This window comes from Rhamphochromis sp. 'chilingali', assembly GCF_963969265.1.
Source record: "Rhamphochromis sp. 'chilingali' genome assembly, chromosome: 22".
NCBI classification, from domain to species: domain Eukaryota; kingdom Metazoa; phylum Chordata; class Actinopteri; order Cichliformes; family Cichlidae; genus Rhamphochromis; species Rhamphochromis sp. 'chilingali'.
Genome location: NC_137950.1, coordinates 19,807,662 through 19,827,322, shown reverse-complemented (window position 1 = coordinate 19,827,322; position 19,661 = coordinate 19,807,662). Strand labels below are relative to the sequence as shown.

The 19,661-nt window shown below is 37.9% G+C and overlaps 4 protein-coding genes across 7 annotated transcripts in view; 1 reads left to right on the top strand and 3 right to left on the bottom strand.

Moving 5' to 3' along the window:
* Positions 1–657: 657 nt before the first annotated feature.
* ppa1a (inorganic pyrophosphatase 1a) lies at positions 658–5,827 on the bottom strand. The gene is made up of 11 exons (XM_080873205.1): positions 3,902–5,827; positions 3,645–3,709; positions 3,252–3,305; positions 2,994–3,113; positions 2,822–2,908; positions 2,613–2,739; positions 2,382–2,509; positions 2,126–2,211; positions 1,570–1,639; positions 1,222–1,261; positions 658–1,142 (listed from the first exon to the last, which is right to left on the bottom strand). The coding sequence occupies exons 1-11, from the start codon at positions 3,960–3,962 to the stop codon at positions 1,114–1,116; spliced, it is 867 nt and encodes a 288-aa protein (XP_080729331.1). The 5' UTR covers positions 3,963–5,827; the 3' UTR covers positions 658–1,113.
* Positions 5,828–6,032: 205 nt separating this feature from the next.
* lrrc20 (leucine rich repeat containing 20) lies at positions 6,033–10,255 on the bottom strand. 3 transcript variants are annotated; one of them, XM_080873207.1, is made up of 5 exons: positions 10,188–10,255; positions 7,366–7,454; positions 6,961–7,110; positions 6,617–6,784; positions 6,033–6,526 (listed from the first exon to the last, which is right to left on the bottom strand). In XM_080873207.1, exons 2-5 carry the CDS (start codon positions 7,433–7,435, stop codon positions 6,390–6,392), a joined length of 525 nt encoding a protein of 174 aa, XP_080729333.1. In that variant the 5' UTR covers positions 7,436–7,454; positions 10,188–10,255; the 3' UTR covers positions 6,033–6,389. The 3 variants fall into 3 exon arrangements, with proteins under 3 accessions (XP_080729333.1, XP_080729334.1, XP_080729332.1); XM_080873208.1 differs by lacking the exon at positions 10,188–10,255 and adding an exon at positions 9,770–9,935; XM_080873206.1 differs by lacking the exon at positions 10,188–10,255 and adding an exon at positions 9,636–9,935 and having other exon boundaries at positions 6,037–6,526.
* A 422-nt stretch (positions 10,256–10,677) lies between these two features.
* On the bottom strand, positions 10,678–15,690 carry ndr2 (nodal-related 2). Its single transcript, XM_080873637.1, has 3 exons — positions 14,883–15,690; positions 12,646–13,388; positions 10,678–11,226 (listed from the first exon to the last, which is right to left on the bottom strand). The coding sequence occupies exons 1-3, from the start codon at positions 15,145–15,147 to the stop codon at positions 11,074–11,076; spliced, it is 1,161 nt and encodes a 386-aa protein (XP_080729763.1). The 5' UTR covers positions 15,148–15,690; the 3' UTR covers positions 10,678–11,073.
* A 417-nt stretch (positions 15,691–16,107) lies between these two features.
* pald1a (phosphatase domain containing paladin 1a) overlaps positions 16,108–19,661 on the top strand; it is a 59,136-nt gene continuing 55,582 nt past the window's right edge. For both annotated transcript variants that reach the window (XM_080872658.1, XM_080872656.1), the window contains exon 1: positions 16,108–16,318. The gene's annotated coding sequence lies outside the window, so the exon portion shown is untranslated. The remainder of the gene's footprint in view (positions 16,319–19,661) is intronic.

Sequence of the window (19,661 nt, the reverse complement as noted above, 5' to 3'; positions counted from 1 at the left end):
TTCTATACTTATACTGAATTGAGAAGAAATTGTTGTATTTATACTCTTATACCTTTATTTGGCAGCTGTTGCAGCTTGTTCCTTTACTCATAAAGTAAGACTTTACAAGTAAGACTCTACCCATAAATACTGTGCTTGTAAAGTCTGCTTTGCTCCAGTCTCAATGAATAATTTATAGCTCAATAAAACTCTAGCCTTTCGTCCTGGAGTATGTTCAAAGAACCCAAAGCAGGGCTTAAAAACGAAAAACGTTTTGCAGACTTTCACAATAAGGTGATATCTGTTGCATTGCTCATTTTTAAGGGGTATGCTTCTCGTTTGGGGTGCAAGAGCTCCCGGGTTTAGATATGCACTTGTTCTAGCAAAAGCAGGACACAGCTAGAGGTAGTCTTTGAATCTCTTGACCATATTATAATATTATATAAACTATATTTAGTGTTTCACCATATCTGATTTAAGTTACACATACATTATGCGCTAGGGCCTCTATTACTTGACCGTTTAGAGCACCCTTTATTTGCAAGTATAGTTTCTAACCACACTGTAAATGCCTTCAGTTCTTATTGAAGTGACTGTTTAATTGCAGGCTGCAGAAAAAAACAGCATGAGACCTTTTCACTCACAGCTAAAGGCTTTAATAGGAAGTCATTTATAATCTTAAACAGCTATTACATCTTAGGAACAGTACATACATCATGTAGTAGAATTGTCAATATTGTCATATAACCCAATGAATTATTGAATGTAAGACTGTAGAGAAATGGGTTTATATGCCTTTTATCAAATATTAAAGAAGTTTCTTTCTGTCTGTCTTAACAAATGCTGTTATCCACTTTAGAGTCACATTCTTTTGATAAACACAGGTAAATGGTTTAATATAGTGTTTATTTTTCAAAGTAAAATCAAATTGCATTAAAGTTAAATGACAAAAAATAATGAGAGCTTTCATGTGATCTGGATTAAAAAATAACCACATCAGCCAATGAAGGTTGAACAACCAGGCAAGTAAATGTTATATGAAATAAGCAAGACACATCAAATCCACAGGAATCAAGGAAGGAGGGATATGGGAAGGCTTCACATATTTCCTGTTTCCACCCAGGCTTTACCTTCTCACTTGTCATAGTAGAACCATTTGTCAACTGAAAAAAAGTAAAACATAAGATTTAAGTTCCATGAGGCAACAAAACAGAGTTGCTGCAAATATCTATAAACACCCACCTGAACTTGGAATAGGTTCTTCAGCTCCAAAAGCACATGCCTGTAAGCGTGATTAAATGGTGATATATTTATTTGCTTAACTAATCACCTTTAAAGTTCACGAGGAATACATGTGCATGTCATTAATAGACTAATTAAATGCTGCCAAGTTCTCAGGGCCTATTTTCTGTTTTACAGGAAGCCATTAGATGCTGGTTTCTTTTTGATCTCAAAAACATTACTCTTATAGAGAGCAGCTGGAGTGAAATGAAAGAAACTGCCTTTAGCATTTCTCTGTTTCTAGTTTCTTCACTAATCAAATAGGAAGGTATGAATGCTAACATGAATTTAAAAATAAAATGGACTTACAGATTTAACTACTGCCTCGGCATCCCCAGCAGAGCAGCAGAACGGACTATCTGAAACGCTGGTGTTCATGCTAATCAAAGAAAGGAAGACTTTTTTAAATAGAGCAATTTTCTGCCTATACGCATGTCTTTCTCACCCCCCAAAAAGTGCACATATTTACAGTGTTTACTTAGTGTTTTATTTGCTCCAAGAAACACATTACCAAAGCAGCTACAGTGCGGTGAAAAAGTATTTGCCCACTCCCTTGTTTCTTATATAGATTGGGTAGCATATTCCTGTTAATAAATGAAATTGTTTAATGCATTTTGCATTCCCTCGGTTTGACTCAAATTAAAGTTTGTTTGACGAACAAATCAGGAAGGGGGCCAAATGCTGTTTCACAACACTGTACATTATATTCTGTTGTCTTCCTGCTCTATCATCTATGCAATGCACAATCATTGGCTGGAGAAAATTAGGGCAGGAAGTGCCTCTAATAGTATCTGTCACATAATGTTGCTGAGCTTTATATTTGCACAAAGCATTTTTTTTTTTTCAAATTAATCAACTTGTTTACCAGTTTAATTCGCCGGCATTGGTCATCTTAGAAATCAGTGCCTTCCAAAACTCATGTGTGCTCTTCACTGTTTCAATGGCAAAGTCCTGGAGAATACAAAAGAAATACAAAATCAAAGATCCCCAGCTATATGTCTCTAAACTGAAAATGTAATCATGTATGTATTGGGACGGATTCAGTATAGCTAAAAATATAATATCAGAAGTGTAGTCTGATTGTCAAACCAAGACCTAGACTAAAATGCTGAACGCTGTACCCGGTCCTTGAACTCTCCGTTAAAAGCAAACTGATTTTCAGGTTTCCCATCTGGTACTTTGTATCTTTTAAACCAATCAACAGTTGCCTCCAGGTAGCCGGGCTTAAGTCGCCTCACATCATCAATATCTGCATGAAATGGAGAAAATGAAAAAAAAATTCCAAAAAGCTTGCACAGTCTTCGCGTATTTTCCAGCAACATAAACAACTTTAATTTTTAAGTTATCCCTACTGTTAAAACTGCCAGCTTCTGGGTCCTCAGTATTGATCACTATGACCTTCCAGTCTGTTTCACCCTCATCGATCAAAGCCAGAGTTCCCAAAACCTTCACTTTGATTACTTCTCCTCGAGAGCACACCTGAGGATTAAAGATACTGTTTTGAAAAAGCTGCAAAAAGCACCATTTCAGTAAGTCTCTTCAGCCAGACTTGTTCCAGTACCTTATTTCCTATGTCACATATATCGATGGGATCATTGTCTCCGCAGCATCCTGTGTCGCTGTCCTTGTGGTTGGGGTCTTCCCATGTCTGTTAAGGAGAAGTGTATGGGGTTAACTGAACAGAGACATGGCCTAGTTTCCTGCTGTACATATATCATCTGAGTGGGACTCGCCTGCGGTATAGCTCCATAATTCCAGATATAACCTTTATGGGGAAACACATTTGCTACATAACGAAGATTGCCCTTCTTCACGTCTTGCTTCAGTGGATTGAGAGGATCTTTAGTGGCAATCTGTGAAACAAAGACATTAAGTACAAAAATAAAAATAGAAAGAAGCAATGACTTAGATTGTAGTCACTACATTACCACAAATATGGGAGGGATCTTAGAAAGCAACAAATACATATTTTTGCAAGATATGTTATGTACCTCCATCTTTGCATTTGTCCACCTTGGAACTTCAACAATGGCATGAAAAATATTCTAAAAATGGTAAGAGACATAGCCTTGTTACTGTCGTACCTGATGATGAATTCTCCTAGTGGCTTATTGTGCTACTTATAGACTGGCATAATCGTTATCTAAGGTAGGATACAGATCATTGCACATATGCCTAAGGAGTTTCAAGAGAAACCCAGCAGCTACCACAGTTTTTGTTATCTATTCAGTGATTTGTCTAAATAGTCAAAATAAGGACATATGTATTTAAGAAATGTGAATAAATTAACCTACAAGGCAAAATACGGCACAATCAGCAGGTTTTCAATGATATAAGTTCTTCTCTAATATCCCAAAAGACTAACAGCCACACATGATGCTCACCTCTGCTTCATTTGCATAGATGGGTACATCGTGAAAGGGAGAGATGTATTTGCCCTCAGAGTTTTCTATGAAAAGAATTACACAGTTTCATCTCCCTATTCAAATAAATAATATGGGATCTTTACATCTACTTAACAGTAGTGCTCCTGTAATATACTGCTACATGTTATGCAAGCAGCTATTACACTATACAGAATCCATGAAGGAATTATTTCCCACAAACAGTCAAACTAGTTCATTCAAAGAGCTGTGCTTACTGAAATACACCCTGTACTCCTGGGTGTTCGGCCTGCCCTTCTCCTCGATGGTAAAGCTCATGTCTGCTGTTGGTTTAAACCCCTCCAAGTGTGGTCTGTTCACTAATTCAGCAGGACTAAGAAGCTCCCGGCAGACAGGCAGTCATGTAAGACAGGGGAGCAGACATGCGCACTTCTTAAGCCTATGGGGTTAGAACCCAGACAACTACCTGTATTTGACAATGGGGCTGCTGTGGGAAAGGCGTAAACACCTGGTGACAGATCCATGCTGGCTTCTGCCTGTTCCTGTATGGCTGCTGTGTTCAAATCACACCTAGCACTGGCATCTGTAGCTTACAAAAGTAACCCGTGTGAAGCAGAGTTGCTCAGAATAGTAATCAGCAACTAATCCTTTCTGTTGCCACTTCTCCGTGCCTGCCACATGCATTCTGCAGCACAGACGTGAAGTTTCTGCCTTGTCTGTGTGCGAAGTGATTTGTTTTCGAGTTCCCCGTTACAAGCTGTGGCTCCCGAGAGTTCTTTTCACAGAAAAACAGATGGAGCTGACAGGTGTTAGCTGTAAGCCAATTAACACAGCAGGATTAGGTGGTGTGCAGTGTTGTGACTTCTTACATCTCAAGTTTCACTTTAACTGTTCGATAACATACTTATGAGCTTGTTTTCGGAAACACTGAGAAAAAATATTTAAATTAGTTTTGATTTTTGCATGCTTATGTAATACATTTGAGCACCGAGTCCTATTCTACATGAATGCCTTTAAGTTTTTATATTAATCTTTTGTACCAAAGTTTAATTTTTTTTTTCATTTGCTTGTTTTGTTTTGGCTGAACTTTTTTATGTCACTTAAATCATGCATTTCATTTATATATTGTTATCCAAATAAAAAGTAGTGTCAGAGTAAAAGTGCATTAAAGCACCTTATGGGAAAAAAGGAAGAAAAACACAATATACATGTGTGGGAGTAGTCTTATATCTTTGTCGTGCAATTTCTATATTAAAATCATGTAACTGTACAGTTCTTTATTATATATAAAGTATTAACTTTCAGCTATTTAGATGAAAAATCCTGCTGTAAACCTAACTAAAATGTGCAGTGCCAAAAACTGCTTAATATAACCTGTCAAACTGCACAATAGCACTAAAGAAAGTATGCTCCTCTGCCTATAGGTAAGGTAATTAAAACACAGTGAATTAAAGAGGAGCGTGAAGCTGAGTGCGAGGTCACACTCTGGGAAGCAGACAAGTCACGTGGCACTGAAAGCTTGCCACCAGGCTAAATGTCCCAAGAACATTCTCCTTTGGCAGACTTGTAGATGCTGTATCTGATGACTTCTCCCAACAGAAATTATGTGTATTCAAACCAATTTTCACCCTAGAAAAGGTTTATTTGGATTATTCGTTCACCAGATCTTCTTGGTTTTCTAATGATACACGCAGACTTGAAACTCTGCGCTCAAACATCAGGTGAAATAATCCAGACTCAGCAGGGATGCTATTTAAAGTGTTCTTGAGGAGTAAAATACTTTGAGTTGCTCTTCTGAGCACCTGTCTCCGTCTTCTGGAGCTTCTATTACAGTTACAGTGAACTGGAATTATCCAACTTTGAATGTGGCTACAATACCTTCAGGCATCTTGAAAGGATGTTATTCTGTGAGCTCCTCATACTGTATCTACCTGTGTGAGAAGTACCTGCACTCAGAGGGTGAACTACAGACGACATTCTGTGTGTACAGACTATTATCTTAGCAATTGCTTTTCTCTTGCTTGTTTAAATTATTGCTCCAGCTGTAATCTATGTTCTAGTCCAATTCTTTAGATTTTATGTATAATATTTAGCCAAATGTTTCTTCTTGCAAAACATTTTTCAGGTGCAATCTTAGCTTCCAGTCAGTTGTATTTGCATAGCCAAGTGCTTCACTAATACAATACAATCTGTACTTAGATCCTTGATTTGGATAAGAAAACACTCACCCAAAATGGTAAAAAAAAAAAAAAGAGAGAGAGAGAGAGAGACTTGTGAAACATTAAAACATTTAAAAACAATCCTGAACACTTTTGTACTTCTGTGTCATTTAATACAAACTCAGTATTGTATATAACATAACCATCTCAGCAAAGTCACCATGTAAAAAAAGGACAAATACACAGAGACTGCTTAGTTTTCAATGTATATTTGTTTTTTCCCCTATCAAAAAGAATAAATAAGCCATAATAAATATATAATTTGAAACAATGTCAAATGGTGTATCAAGAATGAGTGATTTAATTTCCAGAAGTCTTAATACCAAACGCAGAGCCTACAGGGTTCCCAGCAGCATTGAAAAGTCAAAGAAAGAGGTCTCCGCACAACTCTGTTTTTGTTGCTTGTACAGTATAATGATATCCTGAAGTATTTTTGTCCTACCTGTAACACAAAACTAATTCAATTTAAGCAAGTAAAGGCACACAGCTCCATGCTACAGGAGGTGAAATACATTTATCGTGCATTTTAGGACTCTGCTGTTGACAAAATGTCAAATTTATGAGGAGACTGCAGAGCTGACTTTGTGTTTGAGTCCAGAGGGTTTGACTTCACATTCAGCCACTTCAGCGATGGCATGTCAGACAACTTCTCCAGTGGTACTTCTGTAGAGGAAAATTTAAAAGACAAAAAGACTGAGATGTGTAAATATGTACCTTTCTCACAAAGAGGATACATTAACAATTCTTTTTTACCAGTAAGGCTATTTCCCTGAAGATCAATACGCTCCAGTGTGGCTATTTCAGTAAGCTTATCAGGGAAGATGGAGAACTTGTTATTAGCCAGGTTGATGCTGGTCAGATGCTTCATTTCCGACACAGAATCGGGCAGTTTGGTGAGCACATTTCCTTGCAGGTCCAGTTCTGCAAGGTATTTCAAGACACGAGTAAATCGAAGGGTCACTTGGCTGTTTTTCCCATCAGAGCACGAAGACATTCTGTCAACGTTTGTGAGGTGAATAGCATGTGAGATTAACAGTATACTAAAGCACAAGCTTTTAAAAAATTAAATAATTAATTTAAAAAAATACATCATTTACCTCTGAGCTGAGTGAAAGTTGTAAAGAACTTGCTAGAAACGACCTTCATCTCATTGTCAGCCAATGTGATAACTCGGATGTTTTCTGTGACAGTCCTCAGGACTTTGAACACACCGTCTGGGAAAGAAGCTAGCATGCATTTTGACAGGTCTGCGGAGAAGAAGAAGAACATAGTTATAAAATAATCAAACATTAACACAGTGTAAATCTATAATTACTCTGATAATTACACATGATTACTTACTATTCTTATTATTACATTCTGGCATTTCAAGTTATGTAGCAGTCAACTTTAAGCCTATGTCGCCACCTGCTGGTACTATCTCTGACAACAAATTCATTTATATGCTCTGAACAAAGATTAAGTGAGAGACAAAGGAAAGAATATGTTAAAGTGTATCTTACCCACACTATCTTTTCCCTCCTCTACAGTAGCATTAATCCTCCGGGCCACTTTTGCAACAGCCTCAGCCATTTTTCTGCTTTAACTTTTCCTAAGAGACATAATACAACATTACACATACCTCCACATATAAATGATAAGATGATAAAATAGTAACTACACTATCAGTCAAAGCTGCTGCCCATGCTGACATCCCACTGAAGTCAGCACAACACAGTCGACGCCTGTTTTAAATTTAGCCACAGGCTAAAAATGAACCTTCTAAGGCTAAATCTCATTAAAGATTGCTAGCACTGATAAATGTCACACTTTAGTTGTTTAACGTGGACACACTCCAAATTTTTGTGCACTTTTGGTTTTAAGTACATTAAGGCAATTTCTAACAGAATTTAATGTAAAGACCTGACCTGCAAGTGTATTAACAGCACAAAGTCAGATGGATTCATATTCTTCTTCATATTCTTTTCTAGCTTAATAAACTTAGTACTGGCACAATATTAAGGTCTTAGTTCTTTGCTTATCTACATCTACATTCTGAACTGGTTGAGCTTTTATAACTAGTTATGTTTGTTTAGCACTAATTCCTACTCAAAAAAATGATCAGAAAATAACTAGCTCTTCTCATATATTGTACTTTCAAGTACTCCACTGATGAATATATTTGACATGTCAAGAGTTTTTTGTTTTGCTCCAGTATTCACAATTTTGAATAAACAGATTAGAAATTAATATAAACGAAAGACAGCTCAGGTTAAACAGTTGACTTGTCTTCTTCTTTTGACTGTTTTATGGGTTGACACAGTGGATCATCTGCCTCTATCTCACCCTACTTCTTGCATCCTTCTCTGTCACACAAACTCTCTGCATGCCATTTTTCCACTACATTCATAAATCTTCTCTGTGGTCTTTCTCTTTTACTCCTGCCTGGCAGCTCCACATTCAGGTATCCCTACCATCTTATAAACCTTTCCTTTCACTCTTGCGGCTATCCTTCTGTCACACATCCCCCCTAACACTGGTCTCCACCCACACCATCAAGCTGCCCTTGCTTTTCAGCTCTCTTGTCCACTGCCTGTTCTGTTGCTTTGTTTGGTTTACCACAGGTATTTAAAGTCATCTATGTTTACTACCTTTACAGGTTCGCTGTTACACCCGTCTCTCTCTCACATGTGAAATCTGTCTTTCTTCTATTGACTTTCATTTCTCTTCTCTCTAGTGCATATCTCCACCTCTAAATAATCCCTTCCAACTGCTCCCTGCTCTCACTACAGACCAAAATGTCATCTGCGAACATCAAAGTCCAAGGAGACTCCTGCCTGACATCACCTGTCAGCCTGTCCATTACCACTGTAAACAAGAATGAGGCTCAGAACCGATCCCTGATGAATCACACCTCTGCCTTTAACCCATCTCTCACTTCTGTCACACCTCACCACTGTCTTGTTGTCCTCATACATGTCCTACACCAGGGCTGCCCAATCCCAGTCCTCGAGAGCTACTATCCTGCAGCTTTTAGATGCATCCCTACTCCAACACAGCTGAATCAAATGAATGGCTTGTTATCAGGCCTTTGCCAAACACGATGGCATGCTGAAGAGGTAACCAAACCATTTGATTCAGCTGTGTTGGAGTAGGGATGCATCTAAAAGCTGCAGGACGGTAGCTCTCGAGGACCGGGATTGGGCACCCCTGTCCTACACCAACCTAACATACTTCTCCATCACTCCTGACTTCCTCTTAAGACTACCACAGTTCCTTTCTTGGCACTCTATCATATGCTTTCTCCAGATCTAGAAAAAGACACAGTGCCGTTCTTTAAATAAAAAATAATAATAATAATTTGAAACTATCTGCTTCACTGAGTGAATGGGTCAAATGCAGAGAAAAACAAGTAATTTCCCCATGGGGATCAATAAAGTATCTATATAAAATTTGTGGTAAATTAAAGACAACTCATAAAACATTTGTTACATTGAATTACAGAGTGTTTGAGAGAAATTCAACTTTTGCCTTTGCCCATTATTAAAACCCATTAAGTCCTCAAAGTGGAAATAGTAACATAAAACCCCAGAAACGCTGCTTCGGTTGAGCCTTCACGAAGATCGCTTTTCACTTCTGGTTAACCATAAAGCTAGTAAATAAAGCATGTATGCTAACATAAAAATCTTTAGACTTACTTCAGACCTACACTACCAGACTAATATAAATTCACCGGTTGACAGACATATAGATATGCTCTGTGTCATTGAAGCTATACAAAAAAGTCACTTACCTCAACTAAAAGCCTGCTAGTGTTACCAAAACGTGCAGCTGCCGGTGTTAGCTAACTTAGCTTCAGCTTCTCAACCCACCAGGCAAGTTTAATGAGTGTGTATTTTTAACCAGAGGAGAGGCTGGCTGGCTCACCTCTTTGCTGCTGCGCTATTTTTTTCGGTCAGTACGATACGTTAGCATCACCTCATATAAGCAAAGAAGTTATCAAACAATGCAAAAGCAAGTTAATGCTTAGCTTCGGTTAGGAAAACATGAGCTTCGGTTAGCTTGCTAGCTAACATAAGTGATATTCACGAGCGTCAGTCCTGCGCTTTGAAATTGCAGAACACGAAAATTTAAAATATAAAACAAAAGAAATAGCGTCATACACGAATTCCATGAGTAATAAGGCGCAGATACCACAACTAAATAACTTAAACCATCTTTAAAATTTATTGAACACGTATAAAATATTTTTTTAAATAGTTGCTGGTTAATTCAACTATAATTAAATAGTTAACCACATCTGCCTGAGTGGAAACTGACATTACGAAGTTAAATGTTGTCTTACCTCTGAGTCCTGGTCAGCTATTGCCAGTCTGACCTCTGCCATAGTCATGAATCTGGCAAGTTCCTGGTTAGTCAGTATTTTTTCAAAGGATTTGAATACAATGAGCTCTATTGCTTTAGAAGAATAGAACCTAGTTTTTCATTGTTACAACAAACTGCAACTTTAGAGTGTTGGCTGGATATTCCTTTTACAATGCTATATTTTCAATGTAAGAGGAATTTGGCAGTCACTTACTGTAGATGACTGAAACAGCTAGAAAAGTCTACCTATTTTGAGTGTGAGTGCTTTTGTGAAACACAGTTCACACACAATCCTGTTGCTAAACATAAGCTTCACCATGCTATTTGTCATGAAACTGTAGCATCTTAAAAACCAAATACACCACATAATTTTAAACCAACATAGCAAAATACATATTAAGGGTGCAACATGTACATATATGTAATTTTATTTTAATATTTACAATAATATAACAATATAAATAGCCATTATAACAATATACACAAATGGTAGTCGACAATAAAACTGTGCTGAAATATTAATCAACATTACCATTAAATATTTACAATTATAACAATTGATAATTTAAAGTGAATGAACTTCCGTTTGTGACAATAGGTGAACCCAATTTTTGAGTTCACATTTTGGTACATCTCAAAATGCAACTATTCTTACAAACCAAAGCCTACATCACACATCAAAATGTTGTCTTCGTGCAACGCTCCGACACAGCCTTGCAGTGCTTTCTTCCTTCTGTATAAATGTTTTATTTTATTTTATTTTATTTTATTTTATTTTATTTTATTTTATTTTATTTTCAGAAATTACTTGGTTCTGTCAAAATTTCTGTACAGTGTTAAGCCTGCTCTGCAGCTGGTTTTAGCTTTCACTGGCACCCGCACTGATCCACAATCATATCCTCGTGGTGTCGAAGGAGCATCTCTCCATTTTCATAGTACAACATGCTCAGTGGGCTCATTTTGGTTGGTGCACAGCAGGGTGAGGCCACTCTGTCAGGGTGGAAATGCTTCAGGAGACTCTGGAAAAAGAAAGAGAGAGGCTTTAGGCCAATTGTAGATAACTGCAGTTCTATAAAGAAATATAGTAATAGCGTTATCCTATCTTAGCTTACTGACATACTGACCCACTTACTGTCATCTGATATTTGCTATTCTGCTTTTCACTTCATTTAGTAAGTTGAACATTTCTGTTCATTTAAGCTATTTGTTATATGTTTTGTTGTTTTTAATGTAACATTTTGAACCACTTTAAACCACAGACGTTCTGATAAAAAATGATATCTTGTTTTACCCTTTTTCATAGTGTGGAAAAGGAGTACTAACAGATTTGTTATGATGAAACGCTTCAAATCCTCACGTTTTACTAAATTAGCAAAACAAAAAATAATAAAACAATTATTATAGCCCTGCAACAGACTGGCAACCTGTCCAGGGTGTACCCTGCCTCTCGCCCTAAGACAGCTGGAATAAGCTCCAATGAATGAATGAACAAATGTAAAAAAACAAAACAAAAAAAAACACACACAAAAAAAAAACCTAGTAACTACGATTCATATTTGCATAGTGTTTCAAGTATTTGAGATACTTGTTTTGTCATTTTGAAAGTAATTGACAACACTTTTGGGTAGAAAAACACAGGAATAATTTCCTTTTTTTAATATATAGTTTACCATTACTGTTCTCTACTGTTTGTGAAACCCCTTAGAGAGGCCCTCCACCCTTTTTCTTCAGTCCTAACTGGTGTCAAGTTAACATTGTTAAGACATCCATCAGACAGCCACCACCACACACTTGACCAGTATGTAGTGCATTTTCACAATGATATGTCTCTGATCTAACACATTACTGTAGCTAAATGTCTCAATTTTTTCTTTTTAGTGAACAAAAAACATTATTACATTATTACTTACATAATACATTACATTACATAATTAGATAAACATTATTTGACTCAAGAGCCACTGAGGACTTCCGGTAAATTGAGTTAAGTGGTATTTTTGCTTGCCTGCAGATTTTTCATAGTTGTTATCATTTTTGATCACGTAAAGTTTATTTTATTACATATTAGTCTGAAGTACTGTTTCCATAAGTTGTACTTTAGTGGTTTAGCTACAGTTCAGCCGCTTCCATTGTGAAGTAATTGGTATTTTTATTAGATAGATAGATAGATAGATAGATAGATAGATAGATAGATAGATAGATAGATAGATAGATAGATAGATAGATAGATAGATAGATAGATAGATAGATAGATAGATAGATAGATAGATAGATAGATAGATAGATAGATAGATAGATTGTCCCTATCCCAAATTGTCCCTGATGCATATATCTGCCAGTGATTGTGTGCATATGAATTTTTAAACGGTCTGCATACAATGTTCCTATGATGATAATATGAATATGTGTAAGAACAGAAACTCTAGATAGGCACTCACCTGCATGTAGGCATGATTGGTTGGGTTTAAGTCTTCTCTCAGAGGACTAGGGCAGGAGCCTTCACAGCGGTAGGCATTGTATTTTTTAGGAAAGACAATCCAGGACCCCCAGCCAATCTGATTAAAGTCGACATGCAGGTCCACTTTGCGACAGAGCGATTTTTCACTCACTCTTTTGAACAGCTGTGGGGTTCTTGCTGTTTGCTCTCTCTGGCCCCGTTTGCTCCTTCGCCTCTTTTTGATTTCAGCAGGGGAGAAGAACTTGGATTGTTCAGCTGTATGGAGTAAGCTCGCTTTAGCCTTTGAGTTTTCATCAGACCCTGTGTGTGAGAAGACAACCAGCAAGGCCCGGTCACTCACATCCTGGTCTTTTGTCAAACTTGTTTCATAAACAGGCTCATCGGGAAGAGGCAGGCCTCGCTTTTTCTTTATCACTTTCCTTCTTCTTGACACTCGCTTGTGTCGAATTCTTGTTGTTGATTTCTCTTTAAGCCAGCTCAAGAGGGGATTTGTCATGTTGAATACTTTCCAGCTCTGCGATGATGTGACTAGTGACGATTCTGTGAGCAGTGCCAGCAGATGCTGATCCTGGTCATGGTGGTGATACACCTCCACACTAATGTTGGAAACATTCATTGTCCAAGGTAGCTTGATTCTCAACTCTGCTGCCTGGATTTGTTTGTCAGCTCCCAGCGCATGGAGGTCAAATGTCGCCACCCAGGATCTATGTCTGTACTTCAAATCTGATATAGCAAAAATGGAAGAATTAGCATAATTGAAGAGCACTTTGTATGACACAGATTATAATGACTGATTGTGTGTTACTGATGCATGTAAACCAACAAACAACCACCTGTGCGGGAAATGAACCCCCCAAAACATCACCATTATTATATTACCAAACATTAGATTGCTTTCTTTCCCTCCTCACCACACAGGTGGTAGATAGCTGCAACTTTGTGAGCCTGGTTTTGCTGGAAATCTATTCCTCTAAGCGTTTCTCCTCCCTTAAAATCTCCAAGTTCTTTTGAAAGGTGATCACCGAATTGTTAAAGGTTACTTTTCTGATAATGTAGGGTCTCGCCAAATTAAATAAACTTATGGAAGGTATAAGTGCAACATATATCTTAACTATGACATGACATTTTCAGTGTGCAGCCTGTAACAGCTTTATTAAAGAAGATGCAAATCAATAAGAAGGCCTACAGCTTCAACCTTATATGTTTTGCTGGTTTAGTGGATTTAATCAGCCAACAGGAATTATTTTAACCTAAAATGTTTTTTTGAAAGTTTATTTACCTCATAACAGAAGTCAGATAAAATCAAAAAATGAAACCTTTAATGAACATGCAGGCTCATCTGGTGAGAAAATAATAATATATGTCATCTAGAACTTCGTGATTAGGGGATTTCAGTAATCAAAGCTGCTTATGCTTTTCCCCAACATAACCCATTCATTATGCTACCCATGGACACCCTGCTCTGCGCCCACATCTGTAAAGAGACCCATTGTGATTCTAAACAGGTGTGGTTCCGATTAATCTAAGGGATGAACGGCTTTAAAACATTTAACTTTTGCATTGTCCGCTGCCTATTGAGTTCGACTCTTGATCAAAAGTGCAAACCACCCGCGCTATTAATCCACTCAAACCAAACACGTAGCCGAAACCAATCACTTAACACATCCCTGCTTCTCACGGCTTCTGCATATCCTCTGTCAAACAAACAGGTAGTAACTCTAACACTTTACCGAGATGTGAAATTAGATTCTGCAGCAGGGATTGGGGGGTGTCCTGTGCTGGCTGCTTGTGCCACCGTTAAATCCAGCGCTCTAATTTAATCAAACCAAGTGCGAAAAAGAACTGAAGGAGGTTGTTGATTTGACTAAGCAAGAGATTTGTATAGGGGGATGTCTGGCGAGGTATCTAATCAACATCACCTATTTAGCGAAGAAGAGGTTTGCTTTGAGAATTAGAGAGAATACCGGCCTTTTCACACGCTGATCTCTGCATGGTTATTCACCCCCTAAGCGGAATGTGGATTGAAAACCTCTGAGGTCGTCTGGCACGCAGTGTTGACAGAAAAACTAAACTCCTTAACATCTGAGAGGATTTATTAATGGTAGAGAAGACATCTGACCCGAACCAAAGCTATAAAACACGAATGTCAAACGATTCCCTGCACGTTTCTGACAAACAAACCAAATATTTTTTATGAAGCAATGAGCCAGATCTTACTTTTAGCCATCATACTCTTCACGGTGTCCGCTTGTCTTGCGGCATCTTGCTCCATCGTATCCATAAGACCGGAAAAATTCGACTTGAAATTCCTGTAAAGTTGCATCATGTAGCTCGGCAGGTGATATCCAGTTCCTCGGTCCATCACGGCAAAACGGTGCAGCGGCCTCATAAACACTCCATCGCTGGATTTATGAATCCCTTGAGCCAGCAGCGCCAGCAAAGATGCATGGAGCGCAACACCCAAAGCTCCCCATGAGCGCATGTTTTAGGTCGGTTAATGACAAATTCCTCCTCTGGAAGAGCAGGGGAGCCTTTTATACTCTCACCCACCCCCTTTCACGTTTAACAAGTAGCTGAGAACATTAAAGGAAATTGACATGAGTCCTCAAGACTTGCTACCTGACAGCTCATCATCTATTCAATTGGTAATGAGGCGCCTGGGTTGGTGTTTACAAGACGCACAGGTTTTGTTTGCACCATGTTCTTTGGGCTTCTGCAGCCTGACTCCCCATTCTCAGACTAATTGTTTCATCTGTTTGGTTTGCACTAATTGTTAGGCTTTCCCATAGTCTAATTTAGTCTACTACGGGCCCCTTGAAATGCACATCAGGGACAATGAATGGGCTCTATTACCCATCAGGCATGTCTTCGTACAACAACAACAATGGCAACAGAACTATTAATGTTAAAACATCACTGCAACCAGTAATATAGGGAACGCACATGACATTTATACTACATTTATTATGCATTTGTTAATAACTTGGCCTAATTTAACTTCTAATTATACCTCAAATGGCCTTTTGTGACAAGAATATTACGATAAAAGATGGAGACGGATAAAACAGGCCTACCACAAACTGAGATAAAGTCGCTGGAAACTTAATATAGACCTCGGGGACACTATCAAGCAGCACAGATAGAATGAAGCAGGAAACACGTCTTATCTCGCTCATATTTAACTTTAAGATGTTTACTTTTAAAGCTATACTATTATATAAAGCTCACTGGTGTTTTTCTGGTTAGAATTCCTTAAACAGCGTATTAATTTTATTTGTAATGTTTATATATAAGCTTTCATTTTATTAATAGTAGCTGTATACACCTATTATAAGAATGCTTAATTTCAAAGTGGCATAACAGCAATGAACCTTTTAAATCTTCGCAAAGTTTGCACGTCAAAAATCTTGGTTCCTGCATAGAGCATCTGTGGATGGTTGTCGCAAACTGCGCATGCGCTATGCGTCTCCATTCACATAATGAAATCCTTTTCCTCGAGAATCTCCCGAGAAAGGATAAAAATTAATGGATATTTTTTATCCACCTGTATAGTTAAAAAGCGGTGCACTTTGTCGACAACGTCTACACCGGAATTACCGAGGTCTGTTTTCCTAACTGGCCCGTCGCTTTTTCACCTACCGTGTGCTGAAATGGTGAGTAGCTTTAAAGTTTACGGGTCTTTTCTTGCACGAGTCATGGCAGCTAAAAAGAAAGTTGGCACTCGTGCCGTTTTTGGACCCCAGTGTCCCTCTAGATTACAATCTTCAACAAATATGGATTTTGGACTTTTGCTTGGACTAGACTTCCGCAGTGAAGGATATTTTCATGATGTGCTTGTGTGGCTGATGGGGCATACATGTGCTTGGCACCCCCACCCCCCATCTCTCCATGCCTGCACTGCATTGTGCATTCAATCTGGTGTTTTGGGCGCTGACAGTGATAATTAATAATAATAATAATAATAAAAACAAGTTGTGCAAAGCACGATAGGCAGTTGGGGCTCATTACTATGGAAATGCATAAATGGATAACCGTTAACTTATGTTTTTATTTGCTTATAAAAAACAAACATTTTCTAGGATGTCCTGATGTGTTACAGTGCAACGATTACACGCGCATGAAAATTACATTACAGTACATGTATGCAAATGATAAAAGGTTTGAGAAAAACAATGTGTTATGCTCTGCGTAATGCGTTTGCATCACTTATGCAAAAACTGGATATGTACTAATAATAGGTGTGTTTTATATGTTAGCGCTCATAAGACAGGAAAATGAACCAAAACAAATACTTCTACATACAAATACCACTAACAGAAACCTAATCTAAAACCACGTCATGTATTTACATGTGCATTTATAGCATATACAGTATATAATAGGCAAATAGTGACGTCATGCTGCATCTGCGTAAGATTTTACTAGGCCTGATATAAAGCACATGATGTTCTTTGATTTATTTTGTTTTGTGTCAAGGTCTTTGTTTACTTTGGTCCTTCCAGCTGGTTATCCTTTCAGGCTCTTCTGTTTATATCGCTTTACCTGATGTCATGGGGGGTGGGGTTGGGCGGTGGGAGTGGCGATGGGGTGCACTGAAACTGCCTCTGATTGACTCGATCAAACCACGAGTATCAGTTAATCAAGAGTGATAGAACGAAACTCCTGGATGATTGAGCAGCCAAATACTAAATGGTGAGCCTTTTAATCTCAGTTTATCTTGATAAGAGGGCTGGATGAGAAACTTAACTCCTACGTGCAATTTTAAAAGTTGTTTGTTTGGACATGCCCCACGAAAAGCCCCCACTTTGTTTCCAAAATGATTTATAGTAGATCTGTTCATAGGGATTGAGAAATGTAAAACAGGTGTTCAGTTAGGTTCAAGTTTCCTTAAGTCCCAGCGCTGCTTGTTTTGAAATTGATTTGGATGCATATTTGCAATCATTTATAAGAGTATTGTGCCAAGGTCAACTGAGTCAATACTGAGAGGGGCCAAATTCGGGATGGGGTGTTGCGGGTCCCAACTCTCTTTTCTTATTTTCTGAAGTTGCACAATAAAATAGCTGTGACTGTTCACCTTCCCCATGTTCATAATGAAACTATAAATAACAGCTGACTACAATAAAACTGCTAGGACTTAATCAAATACTTATAATCTACCATATGCATGTTTAGTTATACAGCCCGTTACTATCTACATAAATTAAAAATGCAGTGCAGGTGAAATAGTCATAATATGCTTTTATGTGAAAAAGAAAGTACACTTTTTTCAGTTCTAAGGTCTTAGTGATCCCTAAGACCTTAGAACTGAAAAAAGTGTACTTTTCAGTGAGGACATAATTAAACATGATCTGGTCCTTTCTAAGTCTTCAAACGAGGTAAATACATGCTCATATGAACAATAAAAATTATGTATTACACTGTGTCAAACTAAGCCAAAATGCAGAAGCAGTGTGTGGAAAACTACCACACTAGCAAACTAGCACACCCCATGATTCTGTAGCTCTTGGGTTATTTTGTGATTTCTCTGAGCATTCCAGGGTCTGACCTTGGGGTGAATTTGTTGCAATGACCACTCCTGGGATAATTGGCACACCAGCTTGTTTTCTACATTTTCATAATCTTTATAAATTACATAACCCTCCTTCCTCTTTTGCATTGTGTTAACAAACAGCTGAACACCAGCAGACTGCCAAAAGTGCTTTTAGAGAGAAGGTTGCTAATTATCACTTAATTTTTTATTACAAGCACCTAATCATCTTAATTCCATTGGAAGCAGTAAGGCTGTACTGCTTCCAATGTTTTGTTGTTCCTTTAATTGTATTTACATAATTTTAAGACCTGCTAAGAAACATTCAAAAATGTTTTTGATCTTCTTACATTCTAAGAAAAATTTGATGTAAAAAAAATTTGATAATATCAAAATATTTGAAGGCATGCCTTTCAGTAAATATAATTTTGGTCATATCCAAAGTTACCCAGAGGACATTTGATGTAAATTAATTAATTTCCCAGTGGGCACTGTTTTCTGATTGTGATTAAATAGTTGTCTGAATGAAAAGAAGTGTTTTGGAAATTAGATAATTATCTAAATGCAGTTGTTAATTCTTACCACAAGGTGTCATATTTGATCAATGGACTCAAGAGAATATTGCACTGGACGTCCACCCAGAACATGCCAAGGTGTATTTGTAATTAGTTATCATTTCATCTTCCCAAGAGCTTTGAGCTGCTGATTTATTTTTAACTTGACAGTGATTGATTAGGGAAACATTTTGATTTGGGAACAGTGTCCCTGTGCTGTGAGAAAGATGAAAAGACTATCTGAAAGCATTAATTTCATTTCTAATGTGTTTGGAAGCTTAGAACTTGTCTCAGGTGAAATACTTCTTCCTTCCTTACAATTGCTCTTACAAGTCTCTTAGCAAACTGTGTGAAAATGTGCCTAGGCTCATTAGCTTTATGACAGTTTATTACAAAATCTCCCCCCCCCCGAAAAACAAACGAATATTTGTTACTTCTCACTTCCTGGGTGGATTCATTCATGTTTTGAGGTTTGCGGGCCACGGGAGGGTTTGGTTTCACATTCACTGTGTTGCAAGAACGTCAGAATCTTTGGCCTGCGCGGCTGCAGGAAGGAAGGAACAGGTGTGGCAGCAGTAGATTTTACATCCATATCTCGAAAAAACCACTTACCACTTTTGCAAATCAGCTTGATGTGGACATTATCTTGTGACAGATTTGTGATCGCACATACTTTTGTAAGAAAACATTCTCATATGCAGTTCACTCAGACGATAAGCCCGATGTTGTTGGCCGTTTTGTTTAATAATTTGGAGTCCTAAGTGTAAATCTTACCCAAATGGGTAAGTTTGGCAGAATTTCGATACAGGTATTTTGCAAGCAGATGCTGTTGGCTGTGTTCGTGCCTTATTCAAATCTTAGGATGCTTGCTGTTTGAACTGACATACCCTCAGTGTTATGACTACAAAGGGTACA

Excerpts from the sequence above, each read along its gene's own strand:
- ppa1a (XM_080873205.1), bottom strand. The coding sequence starts at position 3,962 with ATGAGCTTTACCATCGAGGAGAAGGGCAGGCCGAACACCCAGGAGTAC. Across the intron at positions 2,909-2,993 it reads ATTATGGAGCTATACCGCAG|ACATGGGAAGACCCCAACCA; the intron begins GCGAGTCCCACT and ends TCTCCTTAACAG. Across the intron at positions 1,143-1,221 it reads AGAACCTATTCCAAGTTCAG|TTGACAAATGGTTCTACTAT; the intron begins GTGGGTGTTTAT and ends ACTTTTTTTCAG.
- lrrc20 (XM_080873207.1), bottom strand. The coding sequence starts at position 7,435 with ATGGCTGAGGCTGTTGCAAAAGTGGCCCGGAGGATTAATGCTACTGTA. Across the intron at positions 6,785-6,960 it reads AACTTTCACTCAGCTCAGAG|AACTGGACCTGCAAGGAAAT; the intron begins GTAAATGATGTA and ends AATACCTTGCAG. Across the intron at positions 6,527-6,616 it reads TCAGGGAAATAGCCTTACTG|AAGTACCACTGGAGAAGTTG; the intron begins GTAAAAAAGAAT and ends TTTCCTCTACAG.
- ndr2 (XM_080873637.1), bottom strand. The coding sequence starts at position 15,147 with ATGCGCTCATGGGGAGCTTTGGGTGTTGCGCTCCATGCATCTTTGCTG. Across the intron at positions 13,389-14,882 it reads GAAGAGTATGATGGCTAAAA|ATTTGAAGTACAGACATAGA; the intron begins GTAAGATCTGGC and ends TTGCTATATCAG. Across the intron at positions 11,227-12,645 it reads CCAATCATGCCTACATGCAG|AGTCTCCTGAAGCATTTCCA; the intron begins GTGAGTGCCTAT and ends TTCTTTTTCCAG.